Source organism: Periophthalmus magnuspinnatus, chromosome 21 (assembly GCF_009829125.3).
Source record: "Periophthalmus magnuspinnatus isolate fPerMag1 chromosome 21, fPerMag1.2.pri, whole genome shotgun sequence".
In the NCBI taxonomy this organism is placed as follows: Eukaryota; Metazoa; Chordata; class Actinopteri; order Gobiiformes; family Gobiidae; genus Periophthalmus; species Periophthalmus magnuspinnatus.
In genome coordinates, this window is record NC_047146.1 from 18,827,463 (window position 1) to 18,848,888 (window position 21,426).

The 21,426-nt window shown below is 41.5% G+C and overlaps 1 protein-coding gene across 2 annotated transcripts in view; it reads right to left on the reverse strand.

Moving 5' to 3' along the window:
• Positions 1 to 1,589: 1,589 nt before the first annotated feature.
• LOC117389785 (protein ITPRID2-like) overlaps positions 1,590 to 21,426 on the reverse strand; it is a 59,339-nt gene continuing 39,502 nt past the window's right edge. The window contains exons 11-22 of one of the 2 annotated variants that reach the window (XM_033987507.2): positions 20,140 to 20,247; positions 18,928 to 19,330; positions 17,983 to 18,421; positions 17,318 to 17,369; positions 15,764 to 15,846; positions 13,382 to 14,749; positions 12,290 to 12,349; positions 10,988 to 11,112; positions 9,585 to 9,696; positions 9,392 to 9,457; positions 8,541 to 8,858; positions 1,590 to 6,689 (exon numbers count right to left, since the gene is read on the reverse strand). In XM_033987507.2, coding sequence (XP_033843398.1) covers positions 6,606 to 6,689; positions 8,541 to 8,858; positions 9,392 to 9,457; positions 9,585 to 9,696; positions 10,988 to 11,112; positions 12,290 to 12,349; positions 13,382 to 14,749; positions 15,764 to 15,846; positions 17,318 to 17,369; positions 17,983 to 18,421; positions 18,928 to 19,330; positions 20,140 to 20,247 — 3,218 coding nt within the window. In that variant the 3' untranslated portion in view covers positions 1,590 to 6,605. The remainder of the gene's footprint in view (positions 6,690 to 8,540; positions 8,859 to 9,391; positions 9,458 to 9,584; positions 9,697 to 10,987; positions 11,113 to 12,289; positions 12,350 to 13,381; positions 14,750 to 15,763; positions 15,847 to 17,317; positions 17,370 to 17,982; positions 18,422 to 18,927; positions 19,331 to 20,139; positions 20,248 to 21,426) is intronic. The other variant, XM_055230496.1, reaches the window with a different exon arrangement.

A 21,426-nucleotide genomic window follows, 5' to 3' on the forward strand; every position in this document is an offset into this window, starting at 1 on the left:
GACAACTTCGGCTTTTACGATGGATCAGACCTGGACGACTGAGGGATTACGCAGACTTCATTAGTGGGATGCACACTGATTGTGTTGTGATAGCGCTGCGAAGGAGGGGGTGCTGGGAGCAAAGGGAGGGGAGACTCATAAAATATAAATATATAATATATATCAAAACAATTAAAGGTAACAGGTAAATATGTCATAAAAGTAAAATACCCCTTTAAAAAAAATGAATGGGAAAAAAGTTCTTGCAGATAACAGGAAGTTGAAACCCATGGATGTTAGTATATAGATGTGTGTGAGCAAATGTGGATAGTTGCCATTTGAAAGTGTTTTCTGCCTGTTACCTTTTGTTCAGTAGAGATTAGCAGTTCTAGGGCTGAAATTATCTAAATGATTATAGTGAAGTTGTATGGAGTTTAAAACACAGTGGAGCACTTCCTGTATGAATACTTGACATCACAAGGTGGAACCGAATGTTTTCTGTTTGAGAGAAGAACTCAGAAAATATGCAGGATTTGTATGTTAAACGTCTGAATGAAACAAAAAACAAAACGGCAGACCAGGGTGGTGGTCCCTCTGTTTAAGAAGGGGGACCGGAGGGTGTGTTCCAACTACAGGGGAATCACACTCCTCAGCCTTCCCGGCAAGGTCTATTCCAGGGTACTGGAGAGGAGAATCCGACCGATAGTCAAACCTCGGATTCAGGAGGAGCAGTGTGGTTTTTGTCCCGGTCGTGGAACACTGGACCAGCTCTATATTCTCCATTGGTCCTTAAGGGTTCATGGGAGTTTGCCCAACCAGTCCACATGTGTTTTGTGGATCTGGAGAAGGCATTCGACCGTGTCCCTCGTGGTGTCCTTTGGGGGGTGCTCTGGGAGTATGGGGTCCGGGGCTCTTTGCTAAGGGATGTCCGGTCCCTGTATGACTGGAGCAGGAGCTGTGTTCGCATTGCCAGCAGTAAGTCAGACCTGTTCTCGGTGCATGTTGGACTCTGCCAGGGCTGCCCTTTGTCACAGGTTCTGTTCATTATATTTATGGACAGAATTTCTAGGCGCAGCCAGGGGCCGGGGGGGGGGGTCTGGTTCGGGAACCACAGGATCTCATCTCTGCTGTTTGTGGATGATGATGTCCTGATGGCTTCATTGAGCCAGGACCTGCAGCAGGCAGGCATGTTTATTACATTGTGTCCTTACTGTGAGCAGGCTTGCCTTTCCACAAACATGACTCTTATTTGGCCAGGATGAGAGCAATTTGCTTGTTTCCATAGAAATGTAGTTCCTTTGGCTATAATATTCCACCGTATGGCATAAAATGTATCTATCTTCATGGAGGATATTTTGAAGTATGATTTTAACTTTCTATTACCATGGAATCATACCTCCAGTCTGTGATAGATATATAAAAATTGTTCAATCCGAACTGCAATTTTTCAGACAAAAATGGCTGTCGCAATTAGATTTGCAATGTTTGTTTTAATAATAGGACTCTATTCAAAGATCACGTTTTAAACACGTCTGGAAGAATTGAGAATGACTAAAATAAGACCTGATAAATAAAAGAATCACAATGAAATGAAAGACAAAAAACAAGTGTTTTTGTGAAAATAGAGCTCTTTATTCTAGTGTCTACAGTGGTCCCAAATACAGCTCAGAGCACTTCAAGAAACATTCACTCACCCACATTTCTGCACATTACAAATTATACATCCATCACATGCAGGTTTAAAGCCACACTATGGAACTTTTCTGGTGAAGAAGCTACCATCTGCTTGACTACATTGAGATTGTATTGCTTTGCCTAGAATATTACACAATATGGCATTAAACCTAACCAACATCACAGAGACAAGCAGTTAATGCCACCAGGTCAAGTTACTGACCAGATCTGTGGAATCTAATTGAGCAATTAAAGTGCGTACGACAGGTTTTCATGTTTTCCCAATTATGACTTGGTTTGGTGGATCTGTACCTGAGGTAACTTTAGGTAATTTATCATAGCGTCACAATAATTCAGTGGCAGTTTGTGATTAAAAATTGAGAGCGAAAGTACAAAAATACAGGAAGTAGCATTGAGCTCTAAAACGTAATATCTAACTGAGTGTTTTTTATTTTTTATAGTTTTAAATCTAAAAATTATGGCGTTTTAGTGAAATTAGTAATCTAGTAAGATCTGGCAGAACATCTCTATGGAGACAAGTAGGTGGATGACCCTACACCAGAAAAGCTGCATAGTGCAGCTTTAAGACAGGTTTAGTTATTTCAATACTTTTCATCCATAGAAAGTGACAGAGCAGAGCTGAGTATTCACAGCTGAAGAATTGATACTTCGCAGTGACATCACCCTGGGGGTGTTCTGCATGTATGCCTACGGTGGAATGTTCAACACATACTGTGGTCCCACACATTAGCAAACACTGTCAAGAAAAAAACATACACAATGGATTTAAACAACACATTTTCCTGGTCCTGTTTTGCAGTTTGATTTTCAACAGAAATGTGAGAGACTGAAAAAAAACAGTTGGCTAATGCTGGATAGTTTGTGACTGTAATTTTACGTGAGAGTGACTGGTTTAAGAAAACAGATCATCTCACATGTAGTTCCAGTTTAGTCAATTCTGTATGATCAGATTGTGTTAAAAAGCTGAGATTAAAGTTTAAGTTAAGCAGCTTCAGACGGAGCAGGCACTTCACACCCTCAGGGAATCTTGATGACATCAGCTACAAAGTATCAATAATTAGGTACAAAACAATATTGACTTTCAAGTTTTCTAGAAAAAAAAATCTAGATTTTTTATTAACTCATTTAAAAAAAAAAAAAATCAAAATTGAGTTCCCAGTGTAGATTTTAAACAAGTCCAGGAGAATTAACATTTGACAGAAGACTGATTATCTGAAACTAATCCAAGAATCCCATGCATTTCAGAACACATTTGTAGAGGTGTTTAAGGTGCATTATGTAACTTTTCTGAAGAAGGATACTGCTTGTCTCCATGGAGATGTTACTGCTTTGTCTGGAATGTTTCACGGTAAGGCATTAAAGGCCCTATAGTAAGCAACATTAAGTCTTGTGAGCTTTAAGCCATGTTATAATGCTGTTGCTCATCTAAAATACACTCATGTGTGAATGAAACAAAACAACTCCAGGTACATTTTTGTCTTTATAACAGAAAATGGCACAAAATGGGCCCTTTACACATCCATCTTTATTGAGACTATAGAAAATATATGCAAACCAAGTTAAAGTGCATATGACAAGTTTTCCCGTTTTTCTAATTATGACTTGGTTTGGGGGAAAAGTAGTTGTAAAACTATAACTATTTACCACATAAGTTAAGTGTCAGTTTGTGGGAAAAAGTTGAGAAAAGTACAAAAATACAAAAGGTGGTGAGTTTTAAAACAGAAAAATCCCTCTAACTATGTCATTAACACAGAAAAATTAATCTAAAATGCAGGGAAAACTTTTTAGTCAAATCTTTGTTTTTTATGTTTTAGCAAAATGTCTAACCTGTATTATGGAATTTAAATACCATATTAAGCAGCATTCCAGGCAAAGCCATGACATCTCCATGGAGACAAGCAGGTGGAGTAGAAAAGTTACATAGTGCACATTTAACTACAGAGTTAGCAGGTTTTTATACAGAATACAACCCCATTGAAATACAGGGACATGTAGTTCCCAAAGCAGACATTATTGATAAGGTAGTATAGTGTACTCTTAAAGAGGGGGTATTACACGCTAGCTAACACATAACATACTTAGATCACCATGTAACGTATTAACATGTTTAATAAGTTTCAGTTTTGTTTTTAATGCTCTGAGTCCCCCCTCCCCTTGGTTCCTAATGCTCCCCCTTCAAAGAGCCATCACAACACAATCAGAGTGCAACCCTTACTGAAACTACTGCACATCGCATCAGGTTTGTGAAGGTGTAGTGTATTGTTTTGTATCATGTTTTTGTATATTTATGGATGATTATTGTGTGGGAGCATGGGTCACATAGGCTTGTGGGCTGAGCATTGGACAAAATCTTACAGCTAACCATAAAGAGGGTTTGAATAAGACCCAAGAGAAATCTCTAGATTACCCAAAAGTCGATTTTGCATAATACCTCCTCTTTAATAAAATGACAATTGTGACCGTTCAACTAGAACACACGAACTCACGTCTGCATAGAAAGAACCTTTTTTCTTTCTTACAACACTGATTTACATTATATTAAAGCATTTCTGTTATATTAAATACATTATATATTATTGTTGACATGATTTGTGTGTGTGTTTTTTACATTATACCAACAAATGAAGATAGTAGTTGGTGGCTGAATGTTAGTTTGTCATATCAAATGTCATATCTTTCATTTTCATTCCATTTAATTAAGCTACACATTTAAAAAATCCATTTCTGCTCCTATAATCACATATCATAAACATACATTGACTTTAATCCAAACTTGTATCTCCAAAACTGCAAAAAATAGAATGTCTATAATGAAAAAATGACTTGAATACAAGTTATTAATCTGCATTGAGTAGATCTGATTTTTCTAGCTTAACGGTGCATTATACAACTTTTCTGGCAGAGGGTTCCACACTTGTTTGTCTCCATGGAGATGTTATGACTTTGTCAAAAATCTTCCACAGTATGGCATTAAAAAAAGACCTACTGTGCTTGTGTCAGCTCTATAGTTATCATCTCTGACACTCATGGATCATTATGTTATAATTTAGACATTTGAAATCAGAATATTCATCTAAAATGACTTCATAAAAGTAACAAATCCGCTGATAGAGGTTTTTCATGCTCTACTGTCCGAACAGAATGTAGAAGGGATTGGCTGCTCTAGTAATACATTTGATGTCACACCATAGAAGATTCCAGACAAAACGATCATGCCAAAAATGACATAGTGCACCTTTAACACCATTGGTTGGATAAATTAGCTAGTAAACTCCAATGACTAACAGGCAATGATATGGGTTTGAAAAATGAATCCAATATCTGAGTCAGAACTACTCACTTTATGGCGAGACACTGCAGGGGAATAAGGACAACATAAATGTAAGAAAAATGTATTAAAAGTTTTTCATCATGTATTAAGGCATTTTGTGTGTAAAGAAATTGCCAAAATTGCACATATTTGAGACATAGTATTCTGAACATATGGATAGAAGTTTAAATGTCTTGCTTCATTTTGTTGACATTAAATACAAAATAAATACAGGAGGGTTAATATCTTATTCATCTGTAGAGTAAACTACATCTTAGAGGGGGTATTTTACTTCTCTAGGGTATTCATTGTCAACACATAACATAGTTGGATCATCTTGTTACTTTGTATTGTTTCGAAAATGCTATATTTATTTCATTTTTGTGTTTGCATAAGGTTTATCAGGTTGTTGTGTACAGTTTTGTAGCATGCTTTTGTATATTTATGCACAATGGTCACATGGGAGCATGGATGTAGGCTTGTGGGCTGAGCACACAATCTTACAATTAAGTGAAGAGGGTTCAAATAGTGCCCAGGAGAGATCACTAAAATACTCGAACATGCATGGATGACATCCAAAACCTCTTGAAATGCAACTTTTATTGATAACAATTTTAATGCTGATTTATTCTGTATTATATAAAAACATTGAACATGATGCTCAATTTATTTATGTCATAATTAGGTGTTTTGGTTGTCAAAATGATTATCCGATCAGAGAGCAGAATGAGCCTCACATGAGTCTCTCATTTGAGTTGCCAGTTTCAATGCTGAAATCCAGTTGGTTTAAACATAAAAAGACTCTCTCTAAACCTCAGCACCTGCAGCCCATTATGAATCAGTGCCTTGCCTGTAGTATCTCGTTTAAAAAGCAGTATTCAAGTCATTGTAAATAATTTAGGGCTGTCAATCAATTCTCATAAAAGCCTAACTGTAAAGCAGTGACATTATCATGTGTTCATTACTGTCATCAACATCATTCAAACACCACTGTGGCTGTAGTTGTGTAACACAGTGATGTGAGTCTGAGTCAGATTCTCCTCGTGAAAGAGCCACTAAGGAAGCTAAACTAGTGGAAACTGAACAACGTCTGTAAGTCATAATACTTTTGGAGAGCTATTGTGTTGGCTTTTACAACAAGGATGGGACAGCCGCACCGCTTGGATCCTCCTGCTCTGCATGCGCAAAGTAAACACTCCTCTGCAGGCCCGTGCACGCACGCACGCACACACACACACATACACCCACACACACACACCCCTACACACCTATACACACGCTTCGTGTCCCCGCACACACACAGAGCACACTAGTTTTTTATATGAACTGCTCACTCGTCTCCTCAAATCAGCTGAAGTTGGGCTTGCTGATGGCCAAAATGAACATGCAATTATTTTGAGCAAAAAATGGTCGCTGTTACGATTACTGTACATTAACGCGATAATAGCGTGCTAAAATTGACAGCCCTAAAATAATTATATCTATTTTTGCAGTGTGTCTCAGAACTCTGGTCCCGTTCAGAGCTCTGCCTTGTGGGAGTGGTCTGAGACATTACAGTGTTTTTACAGTCTACAGTGTTACAGACGGGGGCGGGGGTATGAGGGGGAAGTGGTCGCTGTGGTTACTGTTGTTTGGAGGGAGCAATGGAGGCCAGCAGCTCATTGTAGATTTCCCGCCGAATTTCCTGAGAAACACTCTGGCGAATCTGAAAACAGAATGCAGAGATATTAAAGTGCCTGTGTACTGTCTGTATCTAGTTATAAAGCATCTCATTCATCAGGAGGAGCGCATTACTGCACATAGCAGTTGTTGTTAACATTATCGCGGCATTAAACTTTGCTCCGGTTATTTGAAAATTATGAAAAGCACTTGTAAACTCATCGTTGTGAATAATTAGGATGCTCACATTCAGCATAACTTGTGAAAATATCTGACTCCTATTTTAGTTAAAACCTCAAAGCTTTTAATAGAGTCGCCTATATGTACATTTTTTCTCAAATATCTGTCTCCTCGTATAAATCAAATTTTACTTTTACTGGCAACTAGTGTTTTTTTTTTTACAATTACAAAAATTGACATGGTGTAAATGTTATTTTGTGTTATCGAGCTGATTATCAAACACAATGCCGAAAGAGCTCCTCCCTTTGAGTTGCCAGATCATATGACTAAAACCAGTTTGTAATTACTGTCACAATAACAAATTTTGAAATGTAATATGCAAATCAATATACACAATAAACGGCAACACTGAAGCCAAATCATAAAGCAGAATTATTCTCAAAAAGTAATATAAATGTACAATATTGTTAAATATTGTTAAGCTGTATAAATGGACAGCAGAATACAACACTTAATAATAATTACTGTGTGTATGTTTAGTTCATAATTCAATCTTCTACAACACAAATCTTATCATTTTGCAGAAAAATAACCAAAAATTTCTCACTACTGCAAAGAAAAGTACCCACGATAAATACTGATCCCCAAAAATGTAGGTTTAATTTATAATATATTGAACGGTAAGTCAATATAGTAATTATTGTGACAGGTTTATTACAAATAGGCCTAAAAGGTCTCTGAAAGTGGTTCCCAACCTTATTTGTCTTGAGTATTCCCTAACCGTTGTCTCACACAGGGCACCATATACAGTGGGTACATAAAGTATTCAGACCCCCTTAAATTTTTCACTCTTTGTTATATTGCAGCTATTTGCTAAAATCATTTAAGTTACCGTAATTTTTTTCTTCATTAATGTACACACAGCACTTCATATTGACTGAGAAACACAAAATTGTTGAATTTTTTGCAGAATTATTAAAAAAGAAAAACTGAAATATCACACGGCTGTAAGTATTCAGACCCTTTGCTCAGTATTTAGTAGAAGCACCTTTTGAGCTAATACAGCCATGAGTCTTTTTGGGAATGATGCAGCAAGGTTTTCACACCTGGATTTGGGGATCCTCTGCCATTCCTCCTTGCAGATCCTCTCTAGTTCTGTCAGGTTGGATGGTGAACGTTGGTGGACAGCCATTTTTAGGTCTCTCCAGAGATGCTCAATTGGGTTAAATTTCAACAAAGTTTCTCTGTCAATATGGGGTACTTTAATGAGGGAAAAAATTAACTTAAATGATTTTAGGAAATGGCTGCAATATAATAAAGAGTGAAAAATTGAAGGGGGTTTGAATACTTTCCGTACCCACTGTATATTGTGTATCAGTGTTTATCTTGTAATTGGCAACTTATTTTCAACTTATTATACAATTATACCTCATTGGATATTTTGCAGTAACGTCACGCTGGCAGGGGGCGTATTATATGTACATATACGACACAGTGCATACATAATCAACACATTTTCAGGAGTTGGATCAATATGAGCGATCATGGTCCTGTTTAGGAACAGTGTAATTGGTCGAACAGGTATCCACATTTCAATCTCTAGGACAGTCTTTTCGTGATGCCACCAAAGTGGGGATTTAGTGGTTAGTTCCACTTTAAGTCAGGACATCACTCATTACAATGTAAATATGCACATACATCAGTGGTCAATCAATACCTCTCGGATCAGCTGCTCCAGGTTGTCCACAGGTGGCCTGGTCTCTGGCTCCTGGCCCTGCCCCGCCCTTGTGGGTGTGTCCTCTGTGCTGTGTAGCCCCTCCTCCGGTTCCTCTGAGGGGTGGGGCTGTGGAATCTCTGCTCTGGATCGAGGAGGGGGGGCGGGAGTTATGTTGATGGACGCGCTGTAATGTCCCTTCCCCTGACTTTGGGACCTTCTGACTGGACTGGAGCAACAGGAGGAGGCAGGGGAGCCGCTGTTACTATGGTAACGGAGTTCTGATTGGAGGAGGAGCTGCTCTCTCAGGAGGTCCGACACCTGCACACACAGAGCGGATAGGCTACGATCAGACATCTGCTAATCAACCCTAAATCTGGAGTCAGAGGCCTCTAATAAAAGATGACCTGTACTTTACTAACCCGTCTGCTCATCCAAAATGTACCTAGTTATATTTTGTTTTAGTACTGCACGTTTGAGTAATTATATGAACTGAAAGAGACTGGTGATGATTTATAGATAAGCTCTCTACCTAGGACGTCACAATTTTGGGAAATTTTAAATCTGAGGCTCAAAACAAGTAAAAAAGATTTTTATTTTTTTTTTAAAGTGTGATTGAAGCTATATATGACTTCGGGTTTGCTTTAGATGAGGCACCATGGTTAAAGTCTATGTATCCTTTATTGTGTACGCAGCTGAAGCTGTTCTACAAGCCCTGGGGTGGGCAATTATTTTTACCCATTTCAGTAAAACACTGTATAGTAATCTGTATAGTAATTTAGTAATTATAAAAAGCTTGTGGGGGCCAATTAAAACCAGCCTAGGGTTTGTACTATGTGTGTGAGGGGACTAACCGGCTCCATGGCTCTCAGGGCCGACGCGGAGGACAGGTTGTCTTCACTGGAGCCCTGCGGAAAACCCTGGAGAACATACAGTGTTTATAATGGGAAATCAAGTATCAAGTAAATATCATGTCTTTGCCCATGTAGAGCAGGACATGAATAACTCAAATATAATCAGATAGTAGATGAAATACATGAAAAGTACCATGTGTGATGGGGGGTTGAGCTCCAGAAGCCTCTCCTCCAGCAGGGCCTCCAGCTCCTGTAGTTCCTCTCTGACAGCCGAGCGCAGATGCTGCAGCTGCTGCACCTCCAGCCTGAACACAGCATGGTCACTGTTAGACGGCGTCCACAGGGAGTGTCACATCTCCGTCACTTCACATATTGTGCACCAGTCCCAAGCAGGGACGTAACAATATGCATCTCATGGTATAATATTTATCGCAATATTTTATGGAGGCTAACAAAATTGTGAATATGCCGTTTTTCCTTTTAAAATACCTTGACAAGGATTTGGTTGTGCCATTATCCAAACAATTAAGATTTAAAAGTACTCAATAGCAGTTTCTTTTTCATATAGTCTACACTGAAAAGAGCAGCAGGAACTACATAAACCATGGCACATGGTTTATGTAGCTCCTGCTGTTTTTTAGCTATTGCTGCACCATAACAATGAAGTTAGGCAAAGAGACTTTTCCATATTGTGATGTCCTACTATATTATTGTGAAACTGTTTATGATGTGATTGTTACAGCTCTAGTCCCCAGCATGGTTACTACGGCAACTACAATGCTTAAAATGAGACGGGTTTCCAAATAGGGCAATGACATTGACCCCCGCCCCAGTGGATCTAAAACCTAAAAATGCACTTGATTAATGTGTAGAAGTTATTTAGGGACACGAAAATATGAATAACTCAGAGAAGGAAGGAAGAGAGGAGGGAGGGAGGAGAAGAGGACAGAGAGGGGAGAGAGGGGGAAGGAGAGGGGAGGAAAAAAAGGAAAGGAAAGAGGAAGGAGGGGTGGGAGAGAGGGAGAGATGAAGGAGGGGAGAGGAAGAGAAGAAGGAGGGGAGAGGGAAAGAAGAAGGAGGGGAGAGAGAAAGAAGAAGGAGGGGAGAGAGAAAGAAGAAGGAGGGGAGAGAGAAAGGAGAAGGAGGGGAGAGAGAAAGGAGAAAGAGGGGAGAGAGAAAGGAGAAAGAGGGGAGAGGGAGAGAAAAAGGAGGGGAGAGGGAGAGAAAAAGGAGGGGAGAGGGAAAGAAGAAGGAGGGGAGAGGGAAAGAAGGAGGGGAGAGGGAAAGAAGGAGGGGAGAGGGAAAGAAGGAGGGGAGAGGGAAAGAAGGAGGGGAGAGGGGAAAGAAGAAGGAGGGGAGAGGGGAAAGAAGAAGGAGGGGAGAGGGGAAAGAAGAAGGAGGGGAGAGGGGAAAGAAGAAGGAGGGGAGAGGGAGAGAAGAAGGAGGAGAGAGGGAAATGAGGGACAGGAGGGGATGGAGAGAGGAAGGACGTAAGTGAGGTAAGGGAGAGTAGAGAGGAGCAAAGGAGGGAGAATGGAGAGGAGGGAAGGGAAAGAAAGGAGAGAGGAAGGAAGAAAGGAAAGAGGGGGGGGGTACCTGTCGCTGGGGCTCAGGTGTCTGTAGACAGGGGCCTGCTCTCTCAAGATGGACAGCTCCAGCTCCATCATCTGATTACGGAAGGCGTTCAGGCTGCGCCTCTTCAGCAGCAACTCCGACACAGTCTGAGGGCACACACAGTGCAGGTGTGGACAAGCGAACATAAAGCTTGTGGTGAAGTACTCGAGACTGGCCTCAAGACAAACTTTTTTACGGTTTTGGTCTCGTCTTGGAAGTGTATTTGGACTTAGACCTTGAATCGCACCCTGGAGACCAAGTCCAACACTCGACAAGTGCATTTCATTACAGTCGCTGCTGTCAGCAAATGTCTTGTACCAGGAGTGCAGCCTGTGCACTCATTTGGAGCCAGTGGACATAGCGCAGTACATCACTACACACAAGCTCCCAGTCTGTGGAGTGTCTGCGACAGCATGACCCTTTGTCACAGCGCAGGTTCGACTAGGAATTCTGAAACCTACCCGTTCGCGCTCCTAAAGTCAGCACACCTCTCATCATCTTTTTGTTCTCTCTCTCCTCCCTGTGTATAGTGGACACTGGCTCCCTCCTCATAATGCACTGATTAGACCAAGACCTAACTTGGTGACTGATCTAAACTTACGCTACAGTGTCCGCAGAAAGGACTACGACATGTGGGCTGAAGTTTGCCCTATAAAAGTGCGCAAATCTACTGTATTTGTCATGATGTGTGTTTGGTAAAAGCTGGAAAATATCACTGCAGATCCAGTAAAATAATGTCCAGATAAAGTCCAGTTATGAACATGAAACCAAAGTGTCTGCGTAGTCCCTCAGTTGTTCAGGCATGAAACAAAAGTGTTCCAACACGTGCTCAGTGACCCTTCAGACTAATGCTAACATACGTAGTGTCCCTTCAGGCTAATGCTAACATGCACACCATGGATCTATTGAAATAACTGGATAGGGTATTGCTATCTTAGAGCTGTCGCAAGTTGGAGGCCACTTATTGGTACTACAATGAAAAAATCCCTCCTGCCGAGAAAGGATTTTTATTGAAAAGCGTAATGTAATCATAAACTGCTCGTGTTCTGCTGACAGGGCACATACAGCTTTCACAAAGGTTGAATTTTGTGTTGATTTTTATGTATGTTCAGCTCAAAATCTATCTGCTGTCTTAAAAATCACTTTTTAATCTTTAGCGTCAGTACACTATGTCCGCTCTAGCTAAGCTCAAAAGCTGATTGGTTAGAGCGGTCACATGGTACAACATGAACGAGCATGTGAGTGATGTGAACGACAAGCATCGGTCAAATAAAGACAGTGTACCTTAGGAGAGGCCGAAGGTGCTCGCTGCTCTGCTAACACATCTAGGCTTCCAAATCGACTCTACAAAAAAACAAAAAAACAAAAAAGCAGGGTTAGGACAAATTTCCTAGGTGAAAAGGTTTCTCATCAACAGAGTGAAAAGAGTTAAAAACTGCTAAGACTGCTATTGCATGCTATATTATGTATTGTTTATAACGAACATTTAAATGCTTGTTTCAAAGGGCAACTATTAAATACTATTAAATATGCAGAAAGCCATTTTCTTGTCATGTATTTAACGTCTCCCAATTCCCTTTGTTTTAAGGGTAGCGCCCTAGTGATCTTGGTTTCAATAATATAGTTCATCTCCCCCTAGACAGTATAAATATTAGCTCCTTCGAGATAGCAGCTACCAAGTCTTGATTTCAAAAACATTGTCCAGATTACGACCGTTGAAACTTTTTCTACATATACCACTCCTAGGTGAATGCCTTTGTCAAAGCAATTAAAGCTCTAGTGAAAAGCTACATTTAACTGATGAAAATTATTTTAGTCAGTTTAGCTTAAAGAGGGGGCATTATGCAAAATCGATTTTTTGAGATTTTTTGAGTTTTCTACGTTGTATGTTGTTCCCTCATCAAGGTGTCATCCATGCATGTTTGAGTATTTTAGTGATCTCTCCTGGGCCTTATTCGAACCGTGCTTACAGTTAGCTGAACAGTTCAATCCAATGCTTGGCCCACAAGCCTACATCATTCATGCTCCCACATGACAGTCCTCCATAAATAGCATATAAAAAACATGATACAAAACTGTACACAAATACTTGACAAACCTGATGTGCAGTAGTTTCATTAATCCGATGCACGCTGATTGTGTTGTGATAGCGCTTTGAAGGGAGAGTGACTTAACGCGGGGACCAAAAGGAGGGAAACTTATAAATACATGTTAATACGATGCTTTCGGCGAATATAGCATTTTCAAAAAAATAAAACGCAACATGGATATCTAAATATGTTATGTGTTAGCAATTAACACCCCATAGAAGTAAAATACCCCTTCTTTAAGTAAAACACACAAAAATCGTAGTATCATTGGTGGCCTTGTCCTCACCTGTCCCAAACTGTGCAAGGTCCCTCTGATCTCCTGGAGCACTCTGCGGAGCTGCATCTCAGAAGTGGACATGAGGTGAGGATGGACAGCTGCCTCAGGGGAGAACATGGGACCCCCAAAGAGAGATGATGAGGGCGGGCCCAGGTGGAACCCGGGGTGAGGGGGCGGGGCCTCAGGCTGGTAAGGCTGGGATGCCAGAGTGGGTGGAGTCATATGATGGAGATGGGAGTGGCTATCATAGTGAGACAGAGAGGAGGGAGTCGGCGTACCCTGAGACTGCCCAGAGTAGGGGGAGTAGCTAGCAGCGTTCTGAGCTAATATAGGTGCAGTGTGGGTGGAGGAGTGCAGGGTGGAGTAAGAGCCTCCAAACCAGGGCACGGACATGGTGGGAGAGCTATGAGGGGCTGAAATGTGACCATAATGCACAAAGGGATGGTGCTCGGGCCTGGTGGAGTGATGGGGCACGCCTGGGTAGGAGCCATGGTGTGCGAGCAGGTTGGGCGTGCTGCTGTAAGGATTACCATAGGGGTACATGTAGGGGTGCACATGAGGATGCGTCACTCCTGGGGGATGTTGGTACGGTGTTTGCTGGTGATTCGCATAAAGCTCCGGGACACTCTGGGTCCTATAAGAGCCCCCTGTCCAGTCGGGCGGGGGGCTGGAACTAACGGAGGAGCGTGGGATGGCCCGGAGTGGGTTGACCGTGCCCTGGCCATCGATGTCATCCCGGGGCAGTTTGGGTGTGCCAGCTGCTTTGCCCCGCCCCAGATGGATTCGCACTGAGGACACAACGGTGGTGGTGGGCAGGGAGGAGGATCTCTGGAGGGGGACCCCACAGCGAGCCCTAGTACTGCCCTGGATCCTCTGGTTGAGTCTGGCTCGGTGAAGAGCACCGAGCACTGGAGAGGGGGGAGGATGGGGGAGGCTGGACTCTGAGCGTTCAGACACAAAATCCGGGGACTCTGCCTGGCTAGGCCTGTCCTCGTCCAAAGACTCTCCCAAGAGGCTAAACTCAGGTACTGGTTTGACATATGATTCCTGTTCTGGTGTCTGTAATGTGTCCTCCAAAGTCTTCCCATCCAACAGTCCCTCTTCTGACTCTGTTTTTGAGGTGTCTATTGTGGGCGAGTGGCTGTGCTGTGCCTGGGGGCCGGTCAAATTTTTGGGCAGCTGGTGAACGGTGTATTGGGGGATAGTGGTGTCCGTAACCCGGTCAGGCTCGTCGTAGTCCAGCCGTTTGCTCTGCTCCACTCCCCCAGTGAGTAGTGCGAAAGCCGGTTGGTCGACGGCGACAGGTGTGGCCAGGTCCTGGGATGGGTGAGAGGTCACGGTGGTCTCGCTGTCACAGGAGTCGCTGCTCTCCTGGACCTGAACATACACACCAAGTACCAAGTTACACTCAGCTGCATGTCCACAAGATATTTTTATCAACTAGGAATGCTCTTTATTGCTTTATCTAAAAAAACAAGAACTCATTGTAAATGCAAGTGAGACATCACCCATAGGATTGGGCTCAAGCCAAATGAAACCAATCAAGGCTAGAGGTTATAGCGAGCATCACGGCAAGAGGCAATGTCGAGTGAGGCTGTTAAAAGGTAATGGCCCTTTCTGCCTGCACCGCTGATTTGGTAGGGAGAGAGAACTTAGCAACAGGTTTGATTGGCAGCATTGCTAAAACTAGCAGGATCGACCTCGGGGAGAGAATAAAAACCCCAGGATCATGTAGAGTGGGTTAATATGAACATGTTGCATGGCAGCATCAGTTGCAGTGAGAGGGGGTGACGGTTTTTCAATAGAAAGGGAATTGGAGCCGATAAAGCCGAATTGCACCCACTTCCTATTTGGAACACGGCTGCAACCATGTTAACTATGTCCAAACAGTCTATGACTACAAGTTGATTTGTCCAAACAGTTTATGACTATAAGATGGTTTGTTTGGACACAGTCACACTTTTATTAAAGCCCCACTTGCATCTCTGCAAACCTGACTCTTATTTGGCCTGGAGGAGGGTTTTTTCCATTTCCATGGAATCATGCAAGTGACGTTCCACCTCCAGAAAGTTACACAATGTTGCTGACCATTCCACCACAGGCATACACCCCCAGCATGATGTTACTGCAAACTATCAAATGAGACACTTTCCAGGGAAGGCAGTAACATCTCCATGGAGACAAGCAAGTGGGGGACTTCCAACAAAAAAGTTATATAGTGGAACAGGAATTTTGTTAGATAATAGCCTCGTTTTATATTTTAATTATTTGTGATTTAATTTTTGTTTTACACAGTGGATACACGTCTTTTGATGGTTGTAGCCACAGCTGTCCTGATGCTGACATAGTTGAAGCTGCCAGTCTGCCAGTGGCCTTTGTGTGTGTGTGTACCTTTAAGAAGCTGCAGGAGTCAGGGGAAGGTTCTTCTGCAAAGCCACTGCTGTCTGACTGCTGGCTCACGGTGCGGGACAGGTCTGAGGACACACAACAAGTGGAACTTTAAGCTTATGAAATGTAAAAGTGTGGCATCTCAATTAAAAGGAACTGTATAGGGTTCCCGCACTCTGCTTGAAATTGTTTTCCAGGACGTTTTTAAATATGTAATCGTGGTGTCTACAAATAAATGACCCACATTTTTTCAACTTAACTTGCAGTCTAACTACAGTGGTCCCTCGCTATATCACAGTTCACCTTTTGTGGCCTCGTTGTTTCACAGATTTTTTTTTGTGCAATTTTGAATGATTTTACAGTGTATGAACGTGCATTGTGTTCTGCGTCCTGATTGGCTAAGGGACTGTAGACCATTGTCAATCATTCTCCTCCGTGCTGTGTCTACAAAACTGACTACTTCGCAGATTTCGCCGGCTATTTTTAGAACGTAACCCCTGCGATAAACGAGGGACCACTATATACCCAAAGTCCACATATTCACTTTGCAATGTGGTGCAATTGCCTCGTATATATGGCTTGTCAAAAGATGTTCTTGAGTTGAACGCAATTAGATGGAGAACATATATGGCCATAAGTGTTGGCAATATATTCTTATTTGAATAGTATTGTGTCCCTATGGTTGCCTTATAAAACAGAAAGGGACAAGAAATGTTGTGCAAAATAGGTGTAATTTCCTGCATTTTAGTGTGGTTTAGAGGTACTACTTTTTTTTACTGTGATGGCCAATAATACATCAAAGCAAAATGGGGAGAAATTTCAAGGACAAAATAAATTTTTCTGAACATTTGGCCCCATTTAATTTCCATATGTTTTCCATGTCTGGAAAATAGGTCAGTTATTTTCCAGGTTTTCTAGGACATGTGGGATTTTAAATTTGATAAAAAATGATCTGACTGTGTCCCCAAAAATGAGGTAAACATGTTCAAGTAGTGCCAACCGATGAAATGCTGATTTATTTTTAAATAACTTGGCTATCATGTCCAATGTTTTCTATGTTATAATTTGGCATTTTGGTTCTCAAGACGATCATCCAATTAGAAAGCAGAATGAGTCTCATATGAGTCTCTCAGTCTTTCAATGCTGAAATCCAGTTGGTTTGAACCCAAAAGGCCTCTCTCTGATCTGAATGGTCACTACTTAAACAGCACCTGCAGTCAATCATTAACGAGTGCCAGTGCACCCTCTGCAGCTCAGTGAGTGAAGATTTCACATGGACAGTTCATATGCTGGGAATGAGAAAAATTGGTATGTGTCCTTTATCTGCAGGTTAAGCCTTAAAACCCACGTTCAGCTGTGATTGTAATACAGTTGTTTTTTAAACATTTAGAGGGCAGGCTACATACAGTTACTTTAAAATCGAATAATGATGATATAAAACTATCTATCTTTGTGTTGGTTAAATCAATTATCATGTTAAGCCCTAAAAGGCAACTGCTGTTGTGATTTTGGGCTTTACAAAAATAAATGACATTGGCTATTGGATGCGGTGCTCACCTGCGTTCCTGGAGCTGCTCAGTGGAGGCACATCATCCTCACCGCTTTGGATCTGTTTAGTACAAAATGTCTGAATGAAATGAATAAGGCACTCAGTACAAGTCATCGCTAGTTAAGCACGTGTCTGAAATCCCAAAACAAGTGAGTGGGCAAAAAAAATGAACAAGCCCCCATTTGTCTTTGGCCTTCAGGTTAGGGGATTATTTTACTACTATGGGGTATTAACTTCTAACACATTACGTATTTTGATCCCCATGTTACATTTTTTTGTTTTTTGTTTTTTTAAATGCTAGATTAGCTGAAAAAATGTACTAACATATATTAATAAATAATTACTATATATTATGATTTATTACGTTTCAGTTTTGATTTTGATGCTCTAAGCTTCCCCGCCCTTTGCTCTCTGCGCTGTCACTCCCCCTTCAGAGCGCTATCACATTATAATCGGTGTACAACCCACTCATGAAACTACCCAGGAGAGATCACTAAAATACTCAAACATGCATGGATGACATCTAAAACCTCTTCAGGCATGTTTTTGAAGAGGGAATGTTATACCAGAAATCTCAAAAAATCGATTTTGCATAATATCCCCTCTTTAAGTTGTCGATTGGCCGATCACTGCATACTGTATATTTTTAATACTGTCTAAAATAAATAATTACCTCCTCAATGTCAAAGGAGTCTGCGTTCTCAGTGCGCAGCAGAGCGAGCTGAGGGTTCATGGCCCTGTCTGCAGGCCACATCTCATTGGCTGGTTTCTCTCCCACTCCAGCACTATGACTGACTGTTTGTTCTTCATGTGTCTTGCTACTGGCTGTCGACTCTGCGTCTCCTGTGCTGTGATTGGTCGTCTGTTCCATGTCTTCGTTGTTGTGATTGGCTATGTGTTCCCCAGGTTGAATGCTCTGATTGGCTGTTTGTGCCTTGTCTTCCGGGCTGTGATTGGCTGTTTGCTCCACACCTGACAGGCTACTGGCAGTTATTTCTACATCTCCTGTTCTGTGATTTGGTGTCTGTTCCACTTCTCCTTTGCTGTGATTGGTAATAAGTTCGACCACCTCTGCACTCTGATTGGTTGCTGGTTCTAAGGGTTGTTCAGCACTACGAAAGTAGTAAATATAGGAAATGTTACATTACCAAATGTCAAACACTTTACATCAAGGAACCATTCACTCATTAAAATATCATGTGGAAGTTATACTTATTAGCATTTATGTAAAGTCACAACATATCAAAACCTATATGTTTATATGATCTTTTCTCCTTTACACAGGGATGGGTCTTTTTAACTTTACCATTTCAAATACACCCAAACATCTATCAGCATTGAATATTGGTAAATCAGCCAATACAGATATATTATATTTCGCCCACTCTTCAACACAATTAATAATTTGTGAAATAATTTTTATTAAAAACAGACCCTAATCAATTCCCGCTCATAATATTTTTATAATGCAGGTGACCTATTAACTGTTTTGATAACTCAATTAAGTGCATTTCATAAAGCAGACTGTGCATGTAAGTTTAACAAAGGCTTTAGGGACCAGGAATCAGACCATCTGCCAGTAAATTTATGCCAAATGTCTGTTGATAGGCCTACTCACCTGTGCACTGTGTCCTTGTCCGGCTCTCCATCGCTAGTGCTCTCCTCAGATACCGATGGTAGAACTGTGGTGTCCATCTTGAGTTTGCCGTGTCTCCCCTCCTCTCCCTGTGCACTACTGTTTGTGCCAGGCTGTGGGCTGGCAGCCGCGTTAGCTTGTGCAGTAGCGTTGTCTGGTGCATTGCCGTGCATATTAGCCTGCACATTATCTTGTGCATTATCTTGTGCACTAGCTGGTGTATTATCTTGTGCACTAGCTGGTGCATTAGCCGGTGCATTAGCCTGCGCATTAGCCTGTGCTAGCAGGTTGTGTTTGCTGATGCTCTTCTTGAGGAGTTTTGCGGCATTCAGAGCAGACACGCTCTTCTTCGGGGCAGGAGGTTCTTTCGAGTCGCCCTCTCTTCCTGCACACAGCAAACAGGCCAGTCAAGACTAAGACAGATATTCACATTTTCATTATGACAATTACAGTAAAGTAAAGCAAAGTACAGTAAACCGTTTTAGGTTTTAACCATGCTGTAATTATGCTCCTTCATCATAAGTTTACTCAAAATTTTAGGGATTCATGCATGTTTGAGTAATCCTGTATTGTCCCACATTTTAGAGGCTTGAGTGCACAGAAAATTTCTATCTTCACCTATCCCCTTTCCCCTCCCACTTGCAACCATAGAAGGGCACCCTTCAGTGGGAAGACTGCCTATCAACCCTGGCTTGGCATGTTTTTACTTTGCAGGGGGCACTGGAGAGCCATTTTTAAAAGATTGAATTTTAATCCACAGGTCATCAAAATGCACAAATGCTACATTAGGTTTGTCTGTATCTGATGGTGTTTACAAAAGTTACAGGGATTTTTAATACTTCCAAAATGGCCCCTTCTTTAAGAGCTCATCGTGACCACAGTCCGAGACTTAAAACTTGTAAATTATGTTAACAACTTTTGACCCCAGATATGTCGTGATGATGCTGCCTCAGTCTGAAGTCCATCGGATCAAAACCCAAGGACCAGTCTGTTAAAGTATCAGGTCTAGATTTTAGACATCTCAAGTTTTACCCAATATGGCCAACGTCTTGCATGGTTTAGGGCGGGGCCATAATATACTTTTTTTGTCCATCTCAGGATGCTCTATATACCTGCCAAGTTTTATACACTTGCAAAGTATGACTGTATACCCATCTCTGGGGCAGATGCGGCTGTATAACTGACATATCTGACCTGGGTCTCTGGGGGTAATGCGGTGCACCGGTTGACCCGACACTTGGCTGTACAGCTGGAAGAACTCATTGGCGACACTGGTCAGAACTTCGATCTGACGGAAGCGACCTGCAAAACACAGCCTCACATTAGACAAGGCAGATGGCACATTTATAAGAGCACAAGTGCTAAGGCTACCAGTTTAAACTCAGCTACCTTCCGCTGTCATTGTTATAGCATTAGGAGAAATAGTGCCTGGCCAACCAAAACCACACACAATATTTTACAGATGTGTGGGTCTGGAATTGTATCCTGCCTCCCGGATTTTTAATGGGCATCACTGACAGGCAGATTAACTAATTATAGAAAAGCCTGGTCAAACAAACATGGTGGGGAAAAAGGCAAGTTTATTTGTATAGCACAATTCGTACACAAAGTAATTCAAAATGCTTTACAGAATAAGAAAGACATTAAAATCATAATAACAAATCAAAATATAAATAATCGTCATAAAATTAACTTTAAAAGAGAAGAGTGCAGAACAAAACCTTTCAGTTAAATGGACAGCTAAACAGAACCGTTTTGAGCCTGAGTTTAAACATTGTCAACATCTCCTGTCTCTCACTTTCAAGCAGCTAAAACCTGGAACAGTCGCCCTGAAGATGTAACGCCATGTTTAGTCCTGACTCTGGGCACCAGCAGATGGTTCATATGTCACTAACATGTCAGAAATGGGCATGGAGAGACTTGTACACCAGCAGAGCTGCTTTAAAGTCTATCCTCTGAGCCACAACAAGCTAGTGCAGAGACCTGGAAAAAGGGGTCCCAGGATTGATCCCCGGGGCACCCCACAGGTCAGGGCCATTTTATCTGAGACACATGTTCCAATTTCAACAAAGTAGTCCCTGTCTTCTAGCTAGGACTTGAACCAGTTTAGACGACTGAGTGGACATCCCTGGTACTGCACTAGTCTCTGTAGGAAGATCCCATGATTAACCGTGTCAAAAGCAGCATTCAGATCTAACATGATCAAGACTGAGGCTGAGAGTCATTTGTCACCTTGATAAGAGCAGTCTCAGTGCTGTGGCGGGGGCTAAATGTGACTGGAAAACATCAGAGGAGTTGTTCATTTGGAGAAAGTTAGTAAGCTGTTGGTAAACTTTTTCAAGGACTTTGCTTAAAAAACTGCAGATTTGAGATGGGTTGGTAATTATTACTCACTGGGTAATCAAGACTGGCTCGATAACTGTAGTTTTTAAAGCTGTTTGGAATGTTCCAGATTGAAGTGACATGTTAACTACGCAAGTG